The sequence below is a fragment of the Sminthopsis crassicaudata genome, chromosome 2 (genome assembly GCF_048593235.1).
Source record: "Sminthopsis crassicaudata isolate SCR6 chromosome 2, ASM4859323v1, whole genome shotgun sequence".
Taxonomy (NCBI): Eukaryota; Metazoa; Chordata; class Mammalia; order Dasyuromorphia; family Dasyuridae; genus Sminthopsis; species Sminthopsis crassicaudata.
This window is the reverse complement of record NC_133618.1, coordinates 434,890,984-434,917,378: the sequence shown is the minus strand read 5'-3', so window position 1 is coordinate 434,917,378 and position 26,395 is coordinate 434,890,984. Positions and strand designations below refer to the sequence as shown.

At 46.8% G+C, this 26,395-nt stretch overlaps 1 protein-coding gene across 3 annotated transcripts; it reads left to right on the top strand.

The window, feature by feature from the left end:
* Window positions 1-5,169: 5,169 nt before the first annotated feature.
* Window positions 5,170-26,145, top strand: PRR7 (proline rich 7, synaptic). 3 transcript variants are annotated; one of them, XM_074292280.1, is made up of 4 exons: window positions 5,251-5,476; window positions 21,023-21,230; window positions 24,423-25,227; window positions 25,497-26,145. In XM_074292280.1, exons 3-4 carry the CDS (start codon window positions 24,783-24,785, stop codon window positions 25,886-25,888), a joined length of 837 nt encoding a protein of 278 aa, XP_074148381.1. In that variant the 5' UTR covers window positions 5,251-5,476; window positions 21,023-21,230; window positions 24,423-24,782; the 3' UTR covers window positions 25,889-26,145. The 3 variants fall into 3 exon arrangements, with proteins under 3 accessions (XP_074148380.1, XP_074148381.1, XP_074148379.1); XM_074292279.1 differs by lacking the exon at window positions 21,023-21,230 and having other exon boundaries at window positions 5,170-5,476; XM_074292278.1 differs by lacking the exon at window positions 5,251-5,476 and having other exon boundaries at window positions 20,907-21,230.
* Window positions 26,146-26,395: the final 250 nt, after the last annotated feature.

Sequence of the window (26,395 nt, the reverse complement as noted above, 5' to 3'; positions counted from 1 at the left end):
GGGATGTGCTGCTAATTAGCTGGCAGATAGAGGACCGAGGAAGGGGCTGTGTGATTGTGTGGGGAGAAGCTGAGTCCTCGAGGAGGGCTCATTCCTGGAAGGAACATCTCAGTGGGACTTTGTGAAAAGCGTGAAAAGGGAAAGAGAGGGGACTCTAAGCACCGTGAACATTTCATACCAAGTATAAGGAGGGTAGGCAGGTTTTGAAGCATGTTTAGAGTGGATGGACAGAGAAGGCCCTCCAGGGTGACTGGAGTTGAAAAATGAAACCAAGTGAAATTTAACTGCAAAAAAAGTTAGCAGTTTGGGACTTTATTATATTTTTTTAACTGCACAGAGTACAGAGTAGGGGACTTGGGACTACAAGCCCAATGAGTCAGCAGTGTGATAGGACACCAGAAAGTGACACGGTCTGAGATGGCATTCACAGAAGCGAAGAATCTTTCGCTAACAGCACAAGCGAGAGCATGCTTCTGCAGTTCTTAGCTCAGTGCAGCGGGTAATGCATTAGAATCTTAGCTAGCCTGCAGTCAGGAAGTCCCAAGTTCAAATGTGGTCTCAAACATTTATTAGTTGTGTAACACTGAGCAAGTCACTTAACCTCAGTTTCCTTAACTGTAAAATGGGGGTAACATCACACCTACCTTCTACAGTGATTTTAAGGATCAAATAAAATATTTATACAGTACTTGGCACATAGTAGATGGGTGCTATGTAAATTGTAGCTATTGCTATTATTAGATAGCATTAGATTGCTGTTATTAGATTAGATTTGGGGTACCACATCTTAGGAAAAATAACTAGAAAACTCCCAGGCTGATGAGGCAACTACAAGCCATATTCTATAGAACAAATGATCAAAGAATCTGGGAGTGTTTCTCATGAAAAAAGTGGAAGTACTGTATCCTAACATTACAAGGGCCCTCCTGTGGTAGAGGGATTAGGTTCATCCTGCCTGGTTCCCAAAAACAGAAATGAGATGAAAGCCCAGAGAGTTATGAGCAATATAAGGAAAAACTTTGTTGTAACAAGCAGACCTGTACAAAGTGGAATGGCCTGCCTCTGGAGGGGGTAGATCCCCCATTTGTGGGCATCCCTTCTCTATTTATAAATTGGACTGGTGCCCTCTTAGGTAAGCTCTTCCCACAGGACTGAAAGAAGTCTGCACCCAAATAGAAAAGTTGCCAGTTGGTGGCAGTCGCCAGTTCCCATCCTGCCCTGAGCCAGCTCTGACAGAACTAAGAATCAGCGGCTCTCACCACTTTCATCTCTGACAGCAGAACATTTTTCCCTGGATCCACTGAGGCTCTGAAATCCACAGTGACCAAGAATGTGAGGGAAAAGGTTTTCCCTAAGTCTGCTAAGTTACTCTTCTGAGGGCAGCCCTCGAGTCCTGTATTGACCCAGTCTCCTCATTCTTGTAAAGGGAATTAGTTTATCAACCAAGAGTGCTAAAGTCTACTCCCAACTCTGCCTTTAAATTGTACAATTTTAATCAAGTTATTTCTCCATGGGCTTCAGTTTCATCCTGTATGAGTGAGGAGCTTGGACTAGGATCTGGATGAGACCTCGGAAGAAGAGCCATTCTTTCTACACACGAAACTGAACCCAGATAAGTGATGCACCGTACCCAGGATCACAAAGCTAAGTAAATAGAACTAGGATTCAAATGCAATAGAGCTGACTCCAACTCTACTGCTACGTCTACTCTGCTAAACTGTCACCTTGAGTTTCTCTTGGGGCTCCAAATTTGTTTCTGCCTTGAAGTACCAATTTTTGTCTGACCTTACCTCTCCTTCCTTATGCACGTGTGGGGGGAAGAAAATAGTCAAGTGATCCCAGAGCATTCTCTGGTTCTACTGATAAGTCCTACTGATGATTGTGGCCATCAAAGGTATGTTTGCTACTTCAAATCCCGTCTCTTTCAATGATTTTCGATGGGCTTTTTGTCCACCACTGGTTGCTTAAGGAAAAGGGACTTCCCTTGCTCACAGCCAAGGCCCTGTTTAGATCCTGGCATGGACCTTGGGGTTCCAGTGCAAAAAAAGGCTATTGGAGGAAGCTGGATGAATCTGGCAGCGTCAGGACCAGAGTAATCCTCTGCCTCCCTGACTCTCTGGTTAAAGTCCTTGGGTGCTCAACTGATATTCCCTAGAGAAATAACGGGAAAAGCAGTGGCCTGAGAGCCAGAAGACCCGGGGACTGAGTCCCAGCTCTAAAGCTTAACTCATTGTGTGAAACTTGACAATCCAAGGCTCAGTTTCTTCATTTGTAAAATGAGAGCAATACTTATACTAACCTCAGGGCTTTTGAGAGAGGTGTTTTATATACCTTAAATGCTAATGAAATTATATGCCTGAGAATTGGGCAGGCTAGTGAGTGAAACTCAGGACTAACCTATCTGCCTCTTCTTCCTTCCCTTCCCAAGCCTGGCTTTAATGCAGTAGAGAAGTAACCTCCTCACTCTCCTTTGTATCTTGTAGCTGTGGTGGTACACTGGATAGGTGTACCTGCTGGGCTGGAGGTCAGGAAAACATTCAAAACTGGCTTCAGATACCTACTGGCTCGTGACTGTGCAAGTGTTAACCTCGGTCTCATTTTCTCAACTGTGAAATGGGGATAACAAAAGCACCTACCTCCTAGGGGGCTTGCGAGGACCAAGTAAGATATTAGTTGTAAAAAGCACTTAGCACAGTGTCTGGTATTTAGTAGGTCCTATATAAATGCTTGGGGTATGTGAGGTATTCAGGGAGGACTAGCAGCTCTGATGTGAGGGCTTGGGGAGCCCTTTCCAGGGCTGCTCATCCAACCTTTAGTGTCCACCTGTGTCCAAGAAGCTATAGCATATGCAACAGCCACACCCTGGTAAACCTTAGGGCTAAAACAAGTTGGGAGTTACTAACAGCCCTCACCCAACTCTGAGTTAGGGGGATTCTGCCCTGTGCTATTATATTTTAATAGTATTTTGTTTTTCCAAATGTATGCAAAGATATTTTCAACATTCACCTTTGCAAACCCTTGTGTTCCAAATTTTTAATCCCTTTTTCCTCTTCCCCAAAAAGAGTAAGCAATTTAGTAAACAATATAGGTTGAACCTATGCAGTTCCTCTAAGCATATTTCCATATTCATCAAAAATCAGATCAAAAGGAAAAAAAACAAACAAACAAGCAAGCAAAGAACAACCCAGATACCCTGTCCTCCTTAACCAAAGGTTTTCATTCAGTCTCCATAGCTCTCTCTGGAGATGTGGATGGCACTTTCATCCCAAGTCTATTGGAATTACCTCATGGTTGAAAAGAGCCAAATTCATCACAGTTGATCGTCTCGTAATTTTCTTGTTGCCGGTATGAAGATCTCCTGGTGCTGCTCACTTCACTCAGCATCAGTTCATGTGAGTCTCTCCAGGCCTCTCTGCAATCAGCCACTCAGCATTTCTTATGACATAATAATGTTCCATTACATTCACATACCATAACTTTTTCAGCCATTCCCTAACTGATGGGCATCCACTCAATTTCCTGGTCTTCTATTATTTTTTCTTTTTGTTTGTTTTTCCCTGAGGCTGGGGTTAAGTAACTTGCCCCGGGTCACACAAACAGGAAGTGTTAAGTGTCTGAGACCAGATTTGAACTCGGGTCCTCCTGACTTCAGGGATGGTGCTCTATCCACTGCGCCACCTAGCTGCCTGTTGTTTCCTATTTCAAAATCTTTCTTACACCCACCCCCCCAAGCCATTATGCAAGCTCCTTGAATTGGGTTGTCCTTTGTAAAGAGATGCTTCTGAACTGTGGGGGTTAAACCCATGAATCAGTTGAAAACTGTTGTATTTGTTTGCATTTCTTTATTCATCCCTTGATCAAGACAAGTACAATTTTGATCTGGGTTCTAAACCTGATTCTGCCGTTCATTCCATACATAGCTGTAGGCAGGTGGCTTTCTGGCCTTAGTTTTCTTCCCTATAAAATGGGAAGTGTTGGATTGGATCATATTGATTCTTCTCCTCTGAAAACCTTATGATGGATCTGTAATCTCACCAATGGAATAACTGCCTCTGATCATTCACGGACTAACCTTTCCGAACCTCCACTTCTTGGGGCGATGTTGTCTGTGCTCTACGGTAAAAGGTCCACTCACTTGAGGTCTATACACTCACAAAGGGGTCCCTAGATAGCTCAGAGAGGAGGGCAGTTAGGTGGCGAAGTGGATAGCGCACCAGCCTTGAATTCAGGAGGACCCGAGTTCAAATCTGGTCTCAGACACTTAACACTCCCTAGCTGTGTGACCCTGGGCAAGTCACTTAACCCCAGCCTCAGGGAAAATTTTTAATAAAATTCAAGGGGACCCAGCCGGAATTTCTGCAGCTGCAGAAGGCTCAGAGGACCGGGTAAATGTCGCTTTTTTTAAAAGCTGAAGCCGGCCTCGTCTGGGCCTTGATAGACTTGTTCCTATTTCTAATGATTTTACTCTCGCACATTATTTCCTGACTTGTGGTTCTCCTCCCTTGGAAACGAGCTCCGGTGGCGCCCTCTCGCGGTCCGGGCCGTGTGCAGGAGAAAAGTGAGACTGGAGGGAGCCCGGGGCCGGAGCGCAGGGGCTCAGGGACGGGGCGGCGGGGCGGGACCAGCGGCTGCGGACCGAGGGGCGGCAGTCCCGTGGCTTTGCGGCCTGGGTGGGATAAGCTCGGACGTGCTGTGCCGGGCACAGTGCAGGAATGCAAAGAAACGAGATTTCCGGAGTATGGTGGGCCTGCCGGAGTGTAAGCTCCCTGAGGGCGGGGCCCGACCCGGAACGCCGCCTGCGCGGACAGCGCCGCCGGGTGGGCTCGGGTGCTGAATGTGGACCAGCTGTAAGCGGGCTCCTCCATCCTCTCCCTCCGTGCGCAGGCTGGCCAGCCCGGCCGGGGAAGTCAGGAAGCGGCCTGAGAGGCTCGCTGCGGCCGCCACGTCGCCCCATTCCGTCTCCTTCCAAACTTTCTCTCGTCCTCAACCCCCGAGCCCAGTCCCCGCGCGTGGGGGCGCGGAGCAAGCGCGCTGTTCCGCGCTCCGGGTGTGTGCGCGCGCCTCTGGGAGCGCAGCGGTCTGTCGGCGCGGGGAGTGTGCGGTGACCCGGACCGGGGCGCTGTGCTGGGCGTGCGCTCTCCGGCGTCTGGGCGATTCTTCCTCGCGGAGGGTGTGGGGTTCGGGGCTTGGTTAGGGGAGGGCCGCGGTGCGCGCGCGAGCTCCCGTCCGGGCACGCGCACGCTCTGCTCCGGGCTTGTGAGTCTGTGTGTGTGTTCATGTGTGTGTGCATGCATGTGTGAGTGTGCACTCTGTGTGTTGGTGCACGCGCCCGCGCGCAGGAAGCCCGAGACTGGAGCGTGGAACCTGCTCTCCCTGGGCTGTCCCCGGCCCCGGAACCCCGGTCCGGTCCGGCCCCCGGCCCTCACAGCGGGCCCACTAGCCAGAAGAGGAGGCAGAAGAGGAGATGCCGGGGCCCGTGAGTAGCGCGGTCCGCGGGGGGAGGGAGGGCAGGGGACCAGACCGGGAAGCGGGGTCTCCTAGGCCGGCGGGGAATGCAGGCAGGAAAAGGGGAGCCCGGAGGACTCCCGGGCCGGGAGACAGGTGGGTGTGTGCCTGGCGGGGTCTGCGCGCCCCGGCTCTTTCTTCCTCCCCCACCCCCACCGCCACGCCGCCTGCATTCAGCGCCCGGCAGCTCAGGGAGCACCCCACCCCACCCCAACCCTTATTCTCCCCCCCACCCCGACACACACACAAGCGCCGGCTCCCGGAGAGCGAGAGAGCCCTTGGTTCGCTTGGTAACAGTTGCCATGGCAAAGAGGCTGCGCTCACCAGGGAAACACATCTCCAGAAATCCAGGGACGCCTCCTCCCCAGTCCCCACCCCCAGCCCGGCTGCTGCAGGAGGGTGGGTGCCTCAGGCCTCCTCCCCCCTCCCCCACCAAAGGGAATCTCTCGTCCCCGAAGGCAGGCCTCCCTCCCCGGCCCCACCCAGGGCGGCCTCCTAGCCCAGCGTGTCCCCACCTCTTCCAGACCAGGGGTGCCCTCCTGGCTCCGAGCTGGGCGGGACCTTAAATCACAGAGCCGGCCCAGGGAGAGGGCCGTGGGAGAGGAGCATCTGAGCTAAAAGGGATCTCAAAGCACAGAATGGTAGCGCTAAAGGGAATCTTAGGACACAGAATATGGGCCTCAGAACACTGAACGTGAGGACTGGAAGGGATCTTAGCATACAGAACAGAGTGTAAGAGCTGGAAAGGGCCTTAGAATAATCAAAGCTAGCCAAGGAATCTTAGGGATTGTCTAACCCCACCCCCACTCCGCACGTGAGAGGAAAAAACTCAGAGGAGATGCACTTGTGATCACATATAGGAGTAACTATCAGGCTTCTCACTGTGAGCCAGGGCTTTTGGTTATGAAGAGCTAACGTAGGATGTCCAAAAGTGGGCTTCTCGTGCAAGCCATACTGCCTTCCCTCCTGCATAGAGCTGCTGGCCTCAGCTCCCTTCCAGGTCCAGGGAAGGCCAGAACTGCCTGCTGCTCCCCCATGGTGGGCCCCGAACCAAGGGCTCTGAGCAGGGGCAGCTTCTTCCCTTCCGTCCTCCCCCTCCTCAGGTAACACGTGGAGATATTCTTTCTTCATACCCTCCATTAAGAGTTAAACTGATTCTCTCTGTGACACGATGCTCAGAAAGGGCAGCTTTAAAAGCTAGACCAATGAGGAAGGTTCCTAAGGCTGGGACACTGAAGACATCTCAAGACAGTCCATAAGGCCAGACCATTAAGGAAGATAGGATGGAGGAGCAGCACAGCCTGCAGGAGACATGAAAGTTACTGCCAGTGAATATAGGGAACACCCTGTACCCCCAAAGTCCCTTCATCTTCACAGGATCCCCATCTATCCATCTATCCACTCATCCCTATGCATCCCTCCCCTGACTCCTTAATGACTCTGCCAGAGCTGTAGAGGCTGAGGTGGGGAGATGCGGGAGGAAGAGCCTGACAGTATTCTGCAACCACAGGGCATCAAAGCCTGTTTCCTTCTCAGACAACCTTTCTCACCCCCTGAAAGGGCATGAGCCAATTTTCATATAGGTTGGCTGCCTCTGAATCAGCATAGAGCAGATCCATGAGACTACAAACATGACAGTGGACTGATAGGCTGGGAAGCTTCTGCTAGAGTTAGGACTTCTCTAGGACTTGGGAGCAAACCCCAGGGGACTCATTCGTGACTTGTTTCACCCACTCAAGCCCATGCCCCAGTGAGCTTCCAGTCTGAAACAAGTAAGTCTCGTTAACAACAGACCTGATCCTCTCAGATCTCCCAAAGAAGCTTTCTCTGTCCCCTGGCTCAGGGGCCCTCATATGAAATGGTCCAGGATTCTCTTTCTTAAACCCATCTGCCTAATCCCCCATGTCTGGAATCCTGAGATTTCTCCTTGATCCAAGACCTGTCTGCTTCTCCCGGGAAACACCAAGGGGAGGGAAGCAACTGAACAGGGAAGAGAAAGAAGAGGAGGAGGGGTGGGGGAGCAGATTGCTGACGTACTGCAGTTGCAGCGTCCATGTGGGAGCCAGCCGGAGCTCAGCCACATTTTTCTCTCCCTTTGTTCCCGGGGCCATAAGTGTCCTTTTCTTGTCTGAGGACAATGAACTGCCTGTGCTGAGATGGCCTGGGTCTAGAGGAAATGGGGGCCCTCTTCCGGCCCCATGAGGGGAGGCCCAGAGATTAGACCTAGAGGCCCACATTCCAACCGTGGCAGCTGCAGTGTGAGAAAGGAGATCTGAGTGAGAGGAAATGACCTGCCTCCTTCCCTGCCCTCCCTTCCACCCCACAGCCAGGGAATAAATGGCTCTCCTCCCTGCCTGACTCAGCCCAACACAAGGCTGGGGGTCACTGCTTCTTGTAATGCCCCTGCACTGGCACATGATGCCCATGCCATGGAAAAACCTGGTGAGTCAAGGATGAAGCACTGAGTGCTGAACCCTCTTGGCAGCTGGAGCTTTCTCATTGGCATCCACTGGAAGGGCCTTTAATAATAGGAGGCCCGGTGATGCAGTGGGGGCAAGCACTAATCCAAGATCCAGTTTCTGTGATCCTGAGTCAAAAGGTATTGGGTTTGAATTCAGCCTCATCTCCTATCTATCACCTTTGTGGCAATCGGGGTTAGAATACCAGAGTTAAAGTCTGGAAGACTCAGTGCAAATCCCCTCTGGCTATTTATCACTTGAGCAAATCACTTAGCCTCTCCCAACCTCAGTTTATTCATTTGTAAAATGGGCATAGTAATTGCACCTACCTTCCAAGGTTGTCATGAGGATTAAATCAAATAAGTAGAGTTTCCTATACACTATAAAGCATTCTATTCTATGAGCTATTATTATTTGATTTTAGGCAAATCATTTTCCCTATTCATGCCTCAATTCCTCATCAGTATGACAAGATCTCTAAATTTTATTCCAGCTCTAAACCTTTATTTCAATGTCTTGGTTTCTTCAGGTGTAAAATGGGCTTAAATAAAACGGCCCTTCTGGTTGGACAGTGTAAGGTGGCATAATGGGAAGAGAACCAGACAGAAAATTCAGAGATCTGGATTCTAATCCTAGCTTGGAGCAATTCGTGGACATCCTAGGTCACCAGAGAAGTGAAGCTCCTTCTCTGTGCTTCACTTTTTCATCTGCAAAACAGTCATGACAAGTGCTATTTCCATTTCTTTCCTTTTGTTCTTTCTCTTTCTGCATGTCTCTTCCCCCAAGTTCCTTAGCTGACTTAAGGGTATTCTATAAATACTCTAATCCAAGCTTTTCAAAGGCTTCATTTAAACCATCTCAGACAGGTGAGAATCTTCTTTATGAGAATATGTATAAACATTCCATCAGGCTTCTTCACACATCTACCTGTAGTGAAAGGCCTTGTTCAATCTAAATCTCTCAGGGGATTATAGTCCATTTCTCAGCCCTGAAGTCAGATTTCTATTTTTCAGGCTAAATAATCCCAAATTCCCTCCCTTCCCAACGCTCTGCAGGGACTAGGCTGTAATTATCTCTTTATCTTCATTTCTAGTCAGCACTTTGGGGCAGAGAATAGACAAAGAAGGTCTGTGAGTCTAACCTGGGAGGTCAGAAGTGGCTTCTTTAAATCCTGAGTGGAACAAGGGGGCCAAAAATCAGCAAAGGCTCAACTCAGCTTCCGTACCAGGAGCACAGGAAACAATGGAAGGAGGAGAGAGCCTTAGTGACCCACCATGCAAATACCAGATCTATTTATTCAGGGATTGATCAGAGGGAATCTGAGGGTTGTAGAGAACAAAGCAGGAGAAAAGACTCCAAAGTCCCCTTTTTAAAATGATCTGCATGAAAGACACAGCTTTTCCCTCTAGGTTCTTATACAATAGAAAGCAGTATTTCTCTTCCAAGTCTTTATACCACTTTGTAGTTACCTTGTAACTCATAATAGTCTTTATTATAACCAGCCCTCACATGTGCCTAGTGCTTTATATGCACTTTGGGAGTAGAGACTTGAGAATCTAAGCTCTTCTACACACTTGAAGGAGTTAATTCTCCTTTATGGGTCTTAGTTTACTCCTCTGTAAAATGGGCACAGTAGCTGCTGCTCATCTTCCTTACAGATGAGATGGTAGATGAGATAATGAATGTGGAGCATTTTTTTAACTTAAAGCTTTATGCACAGATCAGCAATTATTGCTATATTGTTAATAGTTACAGTATTTCACATTTAACATACATTAGTTTACTTACTGTGTAGAGGAGGGGATGGGGGAAAGGAGAGAAAAAATTTGGAACACAAGGTTTTGCAAAGGTGTATCTTTGTGCATATTTTTAAAATAAAAAGCTATTACTTAAACAAAAAAACAAAAACAAAAACAACAAAACAAAACAGTATTTGATCCTCCCAATGGCACTGAAAGATTGTGCTTCCCCATTTTATAAAGATGGAAGTTGAAGCTAGAAGTGGGAAGGTCCATTGCCCAAGACCACACAGCTGGTCAGGAGCAGAAATAGAACTGGGCCTCTTGACATCTCTATCTAGTCTAGGATTCTTTCCATATTAGACTACCTGTCTGGGGCAAAGATCTGATGATTTCCATTTTACAGATTAATAAACCAAGGCATTAAGTCTTATGTCTGTGGTAAACCAGGTTAGAATTCAAAGGCTCAGAAGCTTCTCTCCTTAGATCAGAGACCCCACCAGCTCAATAAAAAGTCTGCCAAGCCATTCAGGAGAGGCTGCAGAACTGGAGTCTGGGGATGACCTAGACAGTGTGACAAGTCCCAAAGAACTCCCAGAGGAAACACGGCTCTATGTACTCACCAGATCAGAATTTAGTTCAAGTCCCAGCTTGGAACCCAGTTGCTGTGTGACACTGAGATAGTCATTTCCCCTTTCTCTGGGCATTGTTTTCCTCGTCTATAAAATGGGGACCTTAGGCCTCAGTCCAATTTTCCTGGTTTTATACAAGAGAGAACTAAGGTCCAGAGAAGAAAATAATGTGCCCAAAGTTACCCAGATAGTAAATGGCAGAGCTAGAATATAACTCTTCTCTATTTGTCTGTTAATTATTTTTCTTTCAAGAGACACTTCCTCCATAGGTGGCCCAGTTCACAAAAGCAGGATCCCTCTCCTGCTTTTGTGCTTCCTCTTTGCATCTGTCCTATGTCCTCCACAAAGCTGTGACCCCCTGCTTCAGGGTCTTGCAAATAGCCCTCCCACAAGACTCTACACAGGAAGTGTTCAGGAAACTTTGATGGTTCGTAGAAGTAGAAGAATGTTGAAAATGACAAAGCAACATAAAATGGGGATCATGGACGTGTGCTGAGAACAGAGTTTTACATCACAGACACCCCCTGCTTCCTAGGGGTTTACAATCTAGGTGAAAGACTGCTGATCAGAAGAAGCAGCTCTGGACTTAAGAGCCACAAGGGGTTCTGTTCCTGCTGGACTACTTACCAGCTATGTATTCTTGGGAAATTCACTCCCTTTATCTGCTCTTAGTTTCCTCATCTGCAAAATATGAGTGTTGGACAAGGTGGGTGGTCCTTCCTAGCTCTAATCTCCATGAAAAGGGCCCTCCTGGATTTACCTCATAAGGCTATAGGGAGGATTAAATGTGATACAGATGTAATGCAAAGTGTTTTGTAGACCAGAGTTTGCAATACAGAATGATAACATTAGATATTCTGATTGAATCAACAATCTCAGAATTAGAAGTGTCCTCAGAAAGCATATAGACCAGCTCTTCCATTACCAAGAATTCCTTCTATGATAGTCTCAACAAGTGGTCATCAAAGCCTCAACTTGAATACCTCCAGGGAAGGTCGACTCACCATCTCCAGAAGCAGCCCTTTCCTTTTTTGGTTGACCCTGATGGTCAGAAAATTCTTTCTTCTATCCAGCCAAAATCTTATTCCCTGAGACTTACCCATCATTCCCAATTCTTCCCTCTGGGGCTCCTTCTCCATGATACCCTTACAGATAAGCAGCCATCATATCCACACTGTCTTTTCTGTTCCAGGCTAACTTCTAGTGACTCTGGTGACTCTCCACTGACATGTTCTCAAGACTCCTTCTCATCTTGGTCAACAAACTTTGCAAACACTCCAGTGTGACTCCCTAAAGTGATTCACTCAGAACTGAATGAGGTCCTTTAGATGTGAAGGGAATAGAATAAGCATTTATATAACACCTTCCATATACTATGTGTGTCATGCCCTGTGCTAAGTGCTTTACAAATATTATCTACTTTGATCCTGACAATGGCCCTGTGAGATAAGTGCTATTATTTCCATTTTACAGCTGAGAAAACTGAGGCAAACAGGCTAAGTGACTTTATCAGGGTCACAGGGTAACTTTTGAACTCAGATCTTCCTTGCTCTGGGTCCAGCCTCTGTGTACCATGGCGCCACCTAGCTGCTTCAGATGTGATCTGATTATGGTAGAATGCAGTAGGAAATCACCTCCTGCGATATTAAGTCACTCTTTTTTCCTTTACTGAGGCAATTGGGGTTAAGTGACTTGCCCAGGGTCACACAGCTAGGATCAAATTTGAACTCAGGTCCTCCTGACTTCAGGGGCTGTGCTCTATCCACTGCGCCATCTAGCTGCCCCTGTATCCTAAACCTTTTGTCAATTTTTTCTTTTAAAACTTGAGTAAAAGATTTTCTATTTATCCCTCTTGTATTTCATCTCATTAAAAATTTTTACCCTGATTCTGCATCCAATATGTTAGTTTTCCCTCTTAGCTTTGTTACATCTTCAAATTTAGTAGGCATAGCACCTCCATGTTCATATACACCATTGACAAAAATGTTTAATAGAAAAGGATCAAATATGATTTGTAGACCAGAAATTTTGAGCTGGAAAGAAGGACATTTTATTTTATAGGCGAGGGAATTCAGGTCCAAAGGGTTAAAAGTATCTGATTCAGATCACATAGGTAATACGGAGAAGTAGCAGGATTTAACTTCTCATTTTCACTCTGGAGATCCTATGGTTTGGTTTGGTTTGGTTTTTTTCCCACTATACAAGCTGCTCCTCCTAGGGTACAGAGGCCTAGGTGATTCCAAATGATTCCTAAGGGCAAGTAGGTGATGCAGTGGGTAGACCACCAGACCTAAGAGTCAGGAAGACTTACTGGCTGTGTGACCCTGTGCAAGTCATTTAACCCTGTATGCCTTAGTTTTCTCATCTGCAAAATGAAGGGGTTGAACTACACAGCCTTTGAGGTCCCTGTCAGCTCCAAATCTATAATCTGTCTCTAGAGCATTTCACTAATGATCTCCTCCAGAGCATTATACTAAGAGACCTCCCTCCAGGCTGACATCAATTAATTGCTGCATTTTACATTGTCACCACCAAGTGTAACTGACTTATTTAATCCACTTCTTTCCACTTTGCCCAAAAGTATATTTTTAAAGTTTTGTCAAATAATTTGTTACAAAATCCCGATTCTCTACATCTCTATCATTCTCTTAATGTATACCATGTAGCTCTTTCAGGACATCAATGGATGTCATTTCATTGATATCAACTCTCCTCTAACTGGGGCAGAGCATAATCTATCCTTTCCTAATCTTCCTGGATGATTGTTGTCCGTTTTCTCCTGCAAATCCTTCACAGGGATTCACCCAGCATCCTCAGGACATTGTTTTCCAACTCCTCACATCTCATGAACATTAATGGAGCATCCACTCCCATTACCTACTTTTCCCATCTTCTATCTACAGGATGCCATCCTTCACATCAACTCAGCTGTGCAATTCTTCATTAGTAATTTGTACCTGTGCACATCAACTATGTGCCTCTCCATTGCCACTGGGCAACCTTTACCTTTAATTCTTCAGAGAAGTGGTATCCCATCACTTGTAGCTATTCAGAATCACCAGAAGAACCTTGTTAAAATCTAGCAAACAAACTGGCTTTTGTTTAATCGAGAAGAAGTTGGAATCATTAAAATAACTGGACAGTTTCCAAAGTTAATCCAACTTGCTCTTCTCCTATTCAATACTAGGCCAAGTTAAATGTATGAGGTCCATCCAAGATATATACACTGATAAATCAACTCCATCATTTACTAAGCAATGGGTATTTTCCATCCACTTGGTTTTCCCCATGTGGATAGTTAGCAAAAGGGTTACATGAATGATTATCTAATTTAGGAAGCTTTGCAGTGTTTCATGGCTTAATTCAATCAGTATGTCATCCAAGAATCAGTTTAACAACCACATAAGTAACAAAAACAAAGTTAATCTGGGAGAGTCTGCTTTTGTTGAACCATTTTGGCTCTGGTGATGACCAGTCAATCAATCAACAAGCATTTATTCAACATTATTATTGCTAAATGCAGGAACACAAAGAAAGGCAAAAACATGGTTTCTACTCTGACAGAGTTCACATTATAATGGAGAGAAATCATACGGATAATTATGTACATATAAGATATACATAGCATAAATAGAAGACAATCTTAGAGGGAAGGGACTAATAGTGGGAGGCATGAGGAAAGACCTCCTCCAAAAAGTAAGATTTGAGCTGAGTCCTAAAGAAAGCTAGGAATACTTCTTTTTCCAAGTATAAACAAAGGCATGATTTAGTCATATGTTCTAGAATTTTGCTAACAAACAAAGTCAAGCTTCCTGGCCTTTGTCAGCCAGCCAACCTAAAGAAAGCTAGTAATACTTTCCCTTCTAAGAACATATGTGATATGACTTTAATAATGTGTTCTAGAACTTTGATAACAACCAAAAACAAGCTTTCTGGCCTTTGATAGCCAGCTAGTCAACAGGCATTTAAAGAGAGACTTGCTTGGATTCTCTGTGTGCTAGAGAACATCCTTTGGGTTGAAGTGTCCATGATTTTTCAGATATCACAAATGATGGTTCAGCAATCACATCAATGGCTATAATTTTATGGGTAAATAATTATGGTTCCTATTTCTATAGGCCTTTTTAATCAACAAATTCCCTCTTAGATCCTGTGATGCTATGAGATACTGATGCAAATGAGAAGTACTCCTCCTTGACCTGATTTTTCTATAATCAAATATTTTAAAATTTAAAAAATTTTAATAGTATTTCTACAATTACAAGTAAAGATGATTTTCAATATTCATTTTTCTAAGATTTTGAGTTCCAATTTTTTTTTTCTTCTTCCCTTCCTTTCCTCTCTCCTCCTCAAAACAGCAAGCAAATTGGTAGAGGTTATAGATATACAATCAATTTTAATAGCATAATAAAATACTGTTCCTGTATTGTCAGGGCCAGGGTTGCCACCTAGTAATGTTCCAACTCACCCAAAACTAAGCTGACTAACAGGATAAGTCAAGCAGTGGAGGAAATTTCAATTCTTACTTATAGACAAGCCACATGATATTTGACAAAAGCTCATTTGATCAAGTCTTAGAACTTCATTAAGATTTCTGGGACACCCTGTATACAAACCATAAATAGGTATTGTTGTTATTCAGTCGTGTCTGATTCTTCATGACCCTGTGAATCATAGCACACCAATATTGTCCATGTTGTTTTCTTGGCAGAGATACTGGGGTGGCTTGCCATTTTCTTCTCTAATATGGAAATATACATACAGATATAAGGAGCTAAGAGTACTTTCATTTCTAAGTACTCACAAAACATGTAATTAATGCCATATTTTAGAATTTTTCTAGGAAGCAAAGGTCTTTTGTTTGAAGAATATATCTTCAAAGATATATCTTTTTTTTTTTTTATCTTTAGGTCTATATCTATATGGTAACTAGGTAACTCAATGCCTTAATGTACTTAGTTCAAATCCTATTTCAGTCATTTAGTAGTTCTATGTGAGACAAGTCACTTTAACTCCTCTTAGCCTCAGTTGCCTCATTTGTAAAATGAAAGGATTGAACTCAGTGGCCTTAAAGCTAATGTCCCTTCCAGCACAAAATCTGTAATCCTATGGACAGTCCTGTGAACAAAGGTAGTGCAAGAATTAGTATTTCCATTTTATATATGAGAGAACTGAGGTTAGATGATTCATTCAGGGTTCCATAATGAAGTTTTAGAGCCAGGAATTAAAACCAGGTCCTCTGACAGGTTCAAGCACTTTTAATACACCACCATCCTGCCACTAGATGCCTATGATATTGTCTGTTACCATGCCTGACATGGAGCTACCTGCCCAGGCCACTCGGTTCTCTTAGCTGAAATACTCAGGGCCTCTGCCCAGTATTCTTAATAAGAATGATCGCTGATATTCCTATAACAAATGCTTTACATTAAAGCTTATTTGGTCCAGACAGCAACCCTATAGAATAATTCTTAAAGACAGATTCATAGATAGGTAGACAGATGGGTGGATGGATAGAAGGAAGGATTAAATTATTGGACAGGTGGTAGAGATACAGATAGAAAAATGATAGATGGATTAGGTGATAGATCAGATAGAGATCGGTTAAATAGATAAGCAGGCAGAGAGATTAGATAGATATACAAACAAATGGGTGGTGTGAATAGATTAGATTATTAGGTGACAAATTAGTAGATATGGATGGATTAGATTGGTAGGTAGGTAGGTAGACAGACAGTCAGGCAGAAAGATTAGACAGTTTAGATAGATAGACAAGCAGACAGATAGGTGGGTAGATGGATAGTTAGATTATTTAATAGGTGATACATATAGGTGCATTAAGCAGATAAGCAGGCAGAGAAGATAAATAGACAAATGGCTGACATTAGTAAATTAGATTATTAGGTGATAGATTAATAGAGGTGGATGGATTAGATAGATGAATAGATAGGTAAGCAGGAAGATAAATAGATGGACTTGTGGGTGGATGGATAGATTCGATTATTAAATAGGTGCTAGATTAGATAGAGATGGATGGATTAGATAAGGAGGCAGATTAGATAGACAGATAGTTGGACACATTAAATGATTATATCAATAAATAAATAGCCATAGACAGAGATGGATGGGTTAGATTGCTAGACAGATAGACACATACATACATGAATACATATGACATTCATCCAGGATTTATCTTTTTTTTTTTTTTTTTTTTTTTTCTGCTGAGACAATTGGGGTTAAGTGACTTGCCCAGAGTCACACAGCTAGGAAATGTTAAGTGTCTGAGACTAGATTTGAACTTAGGTCCTCCTGACTTCAGGGCTGATTCTCTAACCACTGTGCCATCTAGCTGCCCCCATCCAGCACTTATCCTTGTGTCAAGTGCTACATTCATTTTCCAGGTAAGAAAGCTAAGAGAAAAGAAATAGCTTTCCTACAATCACCCATTGAGTTTGTTGAAGAACTAAGGCCCAAACCTAAGTTTTTAGATCCAAGTGCTCTCTCTACCATAGCATACATAGCCTTTGGCTTAACCTAAAGCTTGCCATGTGGAACTCAGATTGTATGCTGTAGGGTGCTGACAAGTCTACAATGTAATACATTCAACAACATTTATTAGGCACCTATTGGATTGCAGACCACAGTGCTAGATTCTGAAGAAGATCCAAATTTTAAATGAGCCTCTCTCTATTCCTGTTCTCATGGAGCTTCCAGTCTGTTGGGGAAAATTATACAAAATATGAAATAAGAATAGTTCAAGACAAAGTCCTGTGTGATGTCTTGAGGAGAGGAACAGGTCACTGTTAATCAGGGCAAGATTCTTAAAGAGACATTTGAGCTGGGCATTAAAAATATATAGGAATTTAAAATCTAAGAAGAAAAGGCAGGATATTACAGACAAAAAAAAAACTGTGAACAATGACATACAATTATGAGAGCACAATATGTTGAAAGAGGGTAGGGAAGGGACATAAAAGTACACTAGTTTGAGTGAGCATAAATTTCAAAAGGAAGAGTACTATGATGTGTACTGTGGATTGCAGAAAGCCTTGAATGCCAGGCAAAGAACTTTGGTACTCATCAGACAATAGGAAATTACTGAAAATGTTTTCCTAAAAGAGTGATATGGGGGCAGCTAAGAGGCATAGTGGATAGAGCACCAGCCTGGAGTTCAGGAGGACCGGAGTTCAAATCTGGTCTCAGACACTTAACACTTCCTAGCTGTGTGACCCTGGGCAAGTCACTTAACCCCAGACTCAACAACAACAACAAAAAAAGTGATATAACCATATTTATGTATAAGAAAGATGGACAATTAGAGGAACAGTTTAGATAGACAGAGAGATAGATGGATAAACAGACAGGTAGATGAACAGAGGTAGATGGATGGATGGATGGGTAGAAAGACAGACAGACGGATGGATGGGTAGAAAGATGGATGGATGGATGGATGGATGGATGGATGGATGGGTAGACAGAGAGATAGATAGAATATTTACTTTGGCAGCAGTGTGGATGGATTCAAGTGGGGAAAATCAGGAGACCTATTCAGAAGTCTATTGAATAGACAGATGGTAAAAAGGACTTATATTAGGATGGTGACAATGGTGATAAAGAAGAGAAGATGGATTTGAATTCCTTGATCTATAATAGAGATAAAGAAGAAAGAAGGATCAAAAATAACCCTAAGATAATCAAGCAAACATTACTAATGGGGCTAGACAAATAGTGAAACTAAAAAAATGATGCAGGTTTAGGCAAAAAGTCAATTAACTTGGGACACCTTTGAGGTGATGGTAAGACATCCAGGTGGAATTGTCCAGCAGGCTGCTGGACATTTGGGTTTCCAGCACAGAAGAAAGGTCAGAGCCAGAAAGAGAGGTTCAGCAATCATCTTCAAAGAGGTGAGTGTAAGATTGCCAAGAGCAAAGGAAAAAAGATAAAAGAGTTGGGCAGCTTCTCTCAGCATTAAGGGGTCAACAGGGGGATATTCAGTGCCCTTCATTGACCTTGGAGCTCCAAGTTCAATCTTCCTTTTCTCTGAAAGTTTGAGTGACAATTTAATGTATCGTTTCCCCTGTCACTCCCAAAAAATTTGCTCTGCCCAGTAACTTGAGTAGCCAAAGTGACATCTTCCCCATAGTTTTCTATCCCTCCCCTCCTTCTTTTGAGCAGCATGAGCCTAGGAAATAAGCCCTGGATTTAGTCTGAAGAGATGAATTTGAATTCCATTTCTGCCACTTACTATCCAAGTGACTTTGGACAGTCACTCCATCTGTAGACCTCAATTTCCTTATCTGTAAAATGAAAGAGTTGACCTAGATGACCTCTAGAAGACCTCTTCCAGGTCTAAATTCTATGATGATATTATCAGGCTCAGTTTATCCATGAGGCCATAGTTCCCATTTCTGTCCTGTGGGCCAGTCTTGCTGCCATGCACTTCGACCAGGGCCTGGGTCTCTTTAAATGAATGTGCTAGGCAGTCTTGAAGCATTCCTGAAGCACTTCCCCAGGGTTTCAGAAAAAGGAGAACAACAGCTTTAATTAACTCCAAGTGACTGGCAGCAGCAGCAGCAGCAGCAGCAGCATTGTCGGGCAGGCAGCAATGTCGTGGTTTTCTCTGGGCTCCGTCGCCATGGCAGCTGTGTGGAAGGGCTGGCATGGGGGCGGGCAGGCGGGCGCTATTGTTCCTACCATTGTCTTGACTCAGAACACAGAGCCCAAGAAGTGGAACTGTCCCAGGTCTGGAATGGTACATGACAAAAAGGGACTAAACTGGGTAGAGTTGGGGGCCAGATCATGCTTCCTGAGGCTTGTGCCTCTTCTCTATTTTAGATATGTCTCCAGGCCAGGGCTCACCCTTCTCTCAGTTGGAAGGGGCAGAAGGCCTACGGGTCAGCATCTTCACAACCTTGCCAGCTCTTCAGTTCATCAATATGTCTTTAAGACAACTCTCAGGCTGTTCTTATTTAGGAGGGAAGTCCCCATAACCAAGGAACTGGTGCCCCAAGGGTAGATTTATATGGATAGATCCACTAATTTGGTTGGGGAAGAAATTTACACCTCTTTCCTCATGAGTCTCTACCTGAAATTTAGCATTTCCTTCAATTATTTAAAAATATTACTGTAAGGAGTCCACAGGCTTTATCAGACTGACCCAAACAAATCATGACATCAAAGATTAAGACCTCTTTTTGTAGGAAGATGAAAGGAAATGAAAAAAAAAAAAAAAGGAACAGAATAGAGGTGAGGGAAAAAGAGAAAATGAAAAGAAAAGCATAGGAAAAGGAAGTCAACACCAGGGATCCCATACTGTTATTGTCATTTTAATAACTTGTCCCCAACCTTACCATTCCCTGATATAATACAAAACAACAAACACTTTATAAAACACCTACTAGAATATTGAGGTGGTGAAATGGGCCTAGAGCCAAGAAAACCTGGGTTGAAACCAACCTCAGATAAATACTGGCTGTGTGACCTTAGGCAAGTCACTTAACCCTGCTTGCTTCAGTTTTCTCCTCTGTAAAATGAACTGGTGACGAAAATGGCAAACCCTTCTGGTATCTTTGCCAAGAAAATTCCAAATGGAGTCACAAAGAACTGGACACCACTGAACATCAAATATTCAGAAAATTGTTTTAGAAGATAAATTTAGCCAAAACAGTTCCTGTCCTCATGAAGCTTATGTAAAGTTTAGGAAAATAAGACTGATTTCTATAATACATATGAAAAGTGCATCAGTGTGATATGGTGACAGGATTTGGGATCAGGGGACTGAGTCTATTCTGGTTTTGCTGCTTATTCCTTACAACTTCAACCAATTGCTGCCCCGACCTCCACCTCAGGACCAAAGTTTCTTCATCTGTCAAATGAGGGAGTTATGATCCAAGTTACTACTCAGCTTTAAATCCTATGAAATACATTTTAATCTGGATTTATGATTTTCCAATGTGGAAAACAATCTATAATTTGTAGGCTTAGGGAGTTGTCTGGGTGCACTGTAAGGTTGTGACTTGTTTAGTGTCACATAGCTAATGTGTGCCCCATGTGGGTAGGTCTCAGACTCCAAAGCTGACCTTATCCATTAGACAACTACAGTTGTTTAGCATGAGAGAAGCATTAAAGAATTAAGGAAACAAAAAGCTAATGTGAGATGGGATTACAGGCCACCCAACCCAAGGAGAACCTAGAGGGGCGTCCATGGGAAGAAAAAAGCCTGCCCAGGATGTAAACACCTGTGGGCAGGGAGGATCCACTCCCATAGTGAAATGGTTGGGCTTGAGGTACCAGACCTTGGAGACCAGATGGTCATTAGAGAAGAGTCCAGGCAGCCACTAAAGGATGACTGGCCCCAAGACCCTGTGACAGAAGAGGAAGCAGAGGCTCCCGTTTCCCATGCCCGTGTCTATTTTTTCCTCTCTCTAGGAGAAGATGCCAGCCTTCATCCTTGCCATCTCCCTCAGGCAGAAAAAGGGACTGGAGAGGCTTGGCGAGGAAAATGCAGTGTGATGGAGAGAGGGAGGGGGTGAGGACAAGGAAGTGGGGGAGGGAAGGAGTGTGACAAGCAGCGAGGGGGGCGGGAATGCGACAGCGGGAAGGAGAGAAAAGCACCCTGAGCAGGGAGTGTTCCGGGCAGCTAGCGAAGAGAGAGGCCAACCCTGAACTCTTTCCCCACCCCATCCAGTGAGCATCGAAGAAACAAAGGGACCCTCACTCTCTCCAGACGCTCCGGTCAGCCTCTGGACCACCACCGCCTCTCGGGGTGGGCGAACGTTGCGGGGCTTGGCAGGAGACCGCCCCCGCCCAGCTATTCCTGAGCTTTTACGGAGCCCGCCTCGCCCCCGCCCCACCTGCAGAAACGACCAGGGGAAGGCTGGGGGTGCTTCCCCCAGGTGTGTCGGGGCGGGGCTGGGCAGGGTGGTAGTGGGGCGGGCGCGTCCCACCAGTGTGGGAAACCCAAGCTATGGCTGCGAGGCTAAGCATCTGGGGGCGTTGGTAAAGATCTGGAGGTTGGTATCTCCGGCAGTCTCCGGGAGGACAGGGCCCCAAAGCGAGTGCTTGGGGAACGAAAAGGTGGCCCGGGCAGGCTCTGGGAGGTGCGTGGGAGAGTGGCCCCCTCCATAAAGCGCTATTGTGCACGTGTAGACGTCGGCACTTGCATGTATAATATGTGTTCCGTTATGTCCCTGGCTTATTGGGGGAGGGGGAGAGGGAAGTAGAGGGAGGTAGGTATCTTCAGGCTATTTCTAGTGAGCCGGGAGAGCCAGGGACATAGACTCCATGCCCATGGGTTTTAGAGAAATCGGAACACTTACAGTCAGCGCGGCACCACGGTGTAATGGAAAGAACTCAGCCAAGAGACTGGGTTCTAGTGTGGACTTTGCCGCTTCCTAGCTCCATAACCGTGAGCAAATAAGTCACTCAATATCTCCGGGCTTCATTTTCCCTATATCTTTCTTTGCACTATTTTGCAGTATTATGGTGAGGAAAGGGAAGGAATGAAAGAACCAAGTATTTATTAGTCAGTCAATAATCAATTATTAAGCGCTTACTATATGCTAAGCAAGAGTAAACTATTATATTGTACGGCTTCCTTTGGGGATCTGATGGGAGAGCGGCTACGTCCCGGTACTTCCCTCTCTCCAGGTCCCCGTAGATTACTTTAATGACTGCTCAGCCTCTGTTGTTGTCTCATGGCCCCCTCCCGCCCCTGCATGTATCAGAAAAGACCCGTCAGCTCTGTGCATTGATTGAGTCTCTCAGAATGCCAGAAGGCCTACCTAAAGCTTTTATCTGGTGCACTTCGAAGGGAAAAGGGGTGAACTTCTCGAGAACAAGTTCCTCGCAAGGGCCGGACTGAGGCTCCTGCCTTAATGAGTAGGGGTGGGAATTGGGACAAGAAAGCCGGAGTGATGGTCGCTGCGGAGCTTTAGTCTTTTTCGGCTAAGGCTAGGACAGCTCTCTAGAGAAAAGGATTTAAAATGTAAGGTTAAGGGAAGTTTGATGTTCCCTTTCTAAGCTTGCCTGAGGCTTTAATTTCTGTAGCCTACCCCAAACTTCGCCCTGTGGCAGTCTAGGGATCTCTGGGAATGAAATGAGCTTTCGCCCGAGTTCTTAGCACCTTCCTCCCACTCCTACTTGGAGAACGACCCGGGGAACACGAACTTGGGCCGACCCGGGGGAAGCCTTAGTGACGTCAATGTCTCCAATGACCTCATCAGTCAGTCACTCTGGGGCCCTGAGAGGACGCTCGTTCCGAGGGAGCAGATCAGGCAGTATCTGAGGATAGAGATGGGCTTGTCCCAGAGATGGAGGAAGAGAGATGGAGGGTTGGGAGAGGGAAATCAGTAAAGGATATAAACTCTAATCTGGAAGCCAGGAACCGGTTTACACAAAAGAACTCTGTTCACATCTGTCCTCCCACTTCCAACACTACCCCTTTTCTCCTATATCTGTCCTCTTCCATTCACTTGCCTTCACCCCCTCACTAGCCCTTATCGATCTCCATCCTTCCTGACCCCCAATACTGACTCTCTCTTCATCTTTCCTTCTCTTCTTTCCACATCTTCCCTTTTCCTTCAGACTTTCTCTCCCTAACAAATTAAATTCAATTAAATTTTATTAAACACTTGCCTTAAGCAAGGCTTTGTTTTCAGGTTGGGGAAAGAAAGCTGAAAAACAACAGAGGCCCGCTCTCCTGGAATTTATAATTAAATGGGGAAGAAGTGGGATGGGGTATCTACCATGTACACAAAGATAATACAAGATATAATGTGATGGGGTAGAAAAGAGATCTAGGCAAGGTGCTGTGGGAAAATCTGAGGGGAAGGGGAACATGAGACAGGGATGAGAAGAAAGAATAAGCATTTGGGGAAGGGGAGCTGGACCTTGAAGTAAGGGAATTTCAACAGGAAAAATGAAACATACTAAAAATGTGCTGAAACCAGAAAAGTCAGGATGAGATTGGGGAACAGTAAGAGTCTAGTTTGCCTGGAATACATAACAGAATACAGTGAAATAAGACTGGGGAGATAGGTTGGATCTGGAGTGTGGAGAGCCTGCAACATCTGAGCTTGTTTATCCTTTAGCATAGGCAAGAGAGAGCTTCAGATCTGGAGTGACATGAAGACTCATGAATGAAGGAAGGTTTCAATGGTCAGACCGATTCATTCAAAAGATTATTTTGCCTGCCTTCCCAACCAACTGGAAATACCTTAGGATCAAAAATCACCTTTTTTTTCTCCTTATATGCTTGGTCTGACAAAAGCTAAAGAAAACAACAGATCCTTTGAAAGCAAATATTCTTTAGGGGTTGGAGGGCAGCTGGTCTTCCTGCCTATCTGGCCTGCATTGCCTCTTTTAGAGGCTTTTCTTCCCACCCACTTTGTCAGCTCCTCTTCTACTTCCCCCTCTTGCCCTCCCTATTTCTTGCAGAATAGGATAGTTCTGTTCCTTTTTCTACTTCCTGCAGACCACCCAGCTAGTCCAGGGATAGTCGTTGTAACATGGATTTAGGGTTTCTGGGTTTCAAAGAGATTTTTTAACATATTACCCTAAACCAAGTTCCCTGGATAACTGCGCTTCCCCCATGCTTTTCTGTCTCCAATCCAGCCGTAGTGCTTCCCCTCACTTCAATCTACAAACTGCACCTCCTTCCCCAATCCCCAAATTGTTAGGGGCATCCATCCTTAAGCCAACCATAAATCACATGCTGATTCTGGGTCTGGAGGACCGGGGGTCAGGATAGTGAAGAGCGTGACCAGACCAGAGTGTCTGCCTGGGAGGTGGGGCAAGTAGGAACAGCTGCCCTCTGAACTTGGGGGGTGCGGGGAAAGAGAGCAAAGGAAAGGAGGAAGAGGGAAAGGAGAGAGAAAAAATCAAAAAAGGAAGAGAAAAACAAGGGGGAGGAGGGAGAGCAAACTAGGAATGTAGGGAAGTGTAGTCAGAGAAGGAGGAAAGGAATAGAAGACAAAGAGGAGAGAGAAAGAATGGGAAGGGAGAGGAAGGAAGCAGGCACATTAAGGGCAGACAGGCTCAGTCGGAAACTGACCATCCTCCCTACCCTCTGCTCTCCCCCCTCACAGATCCAGCCCGCCTGTGGCTGAGTAGGTGCCCACGCCGCGGGGCCTGCGGGAGCGATGGGAATGAGTCGGGGCAGGCTCTGGGCGAACAGCCGCTTCCTCCCGCGCCCGCCCGCCCCCGCCGGACGTGGGCAGCCCCCGGCCTCGGTAAGCGCTCCACGGACAGTCAGGCCCGCGGCTCAGCTCATAGCGGCCGGCCCCTAAGGGGATCCCCTGCTCGGGCCTCCGGCCCCCGCCTCAGGCCAGCGATGTTCGCAGGGGAGTGAGCGGGTCGCTGAGTGACTCCATGGCTCGGGTCCGGGGCGCCCACTGAGCCCGGGCCGCCCCTACCCCCAGCCCAGCCCTCCGCCCGCCGCCGCCAAGATGGTGATGTCCCAGGGCACCTACACCTTCCTCACCTGCTTCGCCGGCTTCTGGCTCATCTGGGGCCTTGTGGTCCTGCTCTGCTGCTTCTGTAGCTTCCTCCGCCGCCGCCTCAAGCGGCGCCACGAGGAGCGGCTGCGGGAGCAGAACCTGCGTGCCCTGGAGCTGGAGCCCCTGGAGCCCCTGGAACCCCTGGAGCTAGAGGGCAGCCTGGCCGGGAGCCCCCCCGGACTGGGGCTGGGGCTGGCCCAAGGACTGGCCCCTCAGGCCCGAGTCCGCCTGGAGGCCCCCGGCCATACCCACGCCCTGCATCACTCGGCCCCACAACAGCACCAGCCCCATCCAGCCCACCATCACCCGCATCCTCCCCACTCGCATCCGCACTCGCATCCGCACCCGCCTCACGTCCTGGTGCCGCCCCGGCCCTGGAGCTACCCGCGCCAAGGTGGGCGCCCTGAGAGGGTTGCGGCCAGCAAGAGGGAATGGGACTGCACAAAACCGGGAGGGTGCTGGGTTGGAGGATGACTGAGCTGGGGGGGGGGGGGGCGATGTGAGGAGGGGGGAGGTCAGTCTTCAAAGGGAGCTGGGGGCCGGGTGAGGAGAGTGCTTGGGAGGCAGTGAGGGCGGGCGGGGGTGGCCTGAAAGGATGAGGAGCGGAGGGTGAGGGGAACCGGAGACTCCGACCCTGACCCGTGACCATGGGAATTCTCGTAGCCGAATCGGACCTCTCCAAGCCCCCGTGCTACGAGGAGGCGGTGCTGATGGCCGAACCGCCACCGCCCTACAGCGAGGTGCTCACCGACACGCGCGGCCTCTACCGCAAGATCGTGACACCCTTCCTGAGCCGCGACAGCTCCGAGAAGCAGGAGCAGCCGCCCAACTACAAGCCGCTCTTCCTGGACCGGGGCTACTCGTCGGCGCTGCACCTGCCCAGCGCCCCGCGGCCCGGCCCGCCCTGCCCCGCCCTCTACCTGCAGACCGAACGCTCCCGCCGCGTCTTCCCCAGCTGGACCGACTCGGAGCTGAGCAACCGCGACCCTCTGGAGCACGGAGCCTGGCGCCTGCCGGTCTCCATCCCCTTGTTCGGGAGGACTACAGCCGTATAGAGGGGGTGGCCCGAGCCCCTGCCCTCCGGCCCCACCCCGGGGCTAAGCGCCCGGACCGGAGCCAGCGCTGCCCAGCTCCCTGCCCTGCCCCGCGTCTTCCTCCCTTTCTCCCTCCCCGAGGGCAGGCCGTTCAGACTCCTTTCTTAGGCCTTGGGGGGGTTTTTAAAACGCTTCCCTGGGACTCGGGGCTATTTCTTACCCTGTTTGTTACATTTTGAGGATAATAAAGGTGTGTGATCGGCTTTGGTACAACGGGAGGGAGAGCCTGCTGCTTGCACCCAGGGATGGGGACAGAGGAAAAAAGGTACCCGCCCCAGGGATTCCTCCCTGTATGTTTGACTCTTCGGTCTGCGGCTTAACCTCTGCCAGCTCCACCTCCCAATTCAGGAGACCTTCTCTGGAAGTCAGAGTGTAGGAGAGACTTTTATCTGAAATCCCAAAACCTGGTTCTGCCACTAGCTACCTGTGGAACTAGGGGAAAGTTTCTTCTCTCTGGGGCTCCATTTC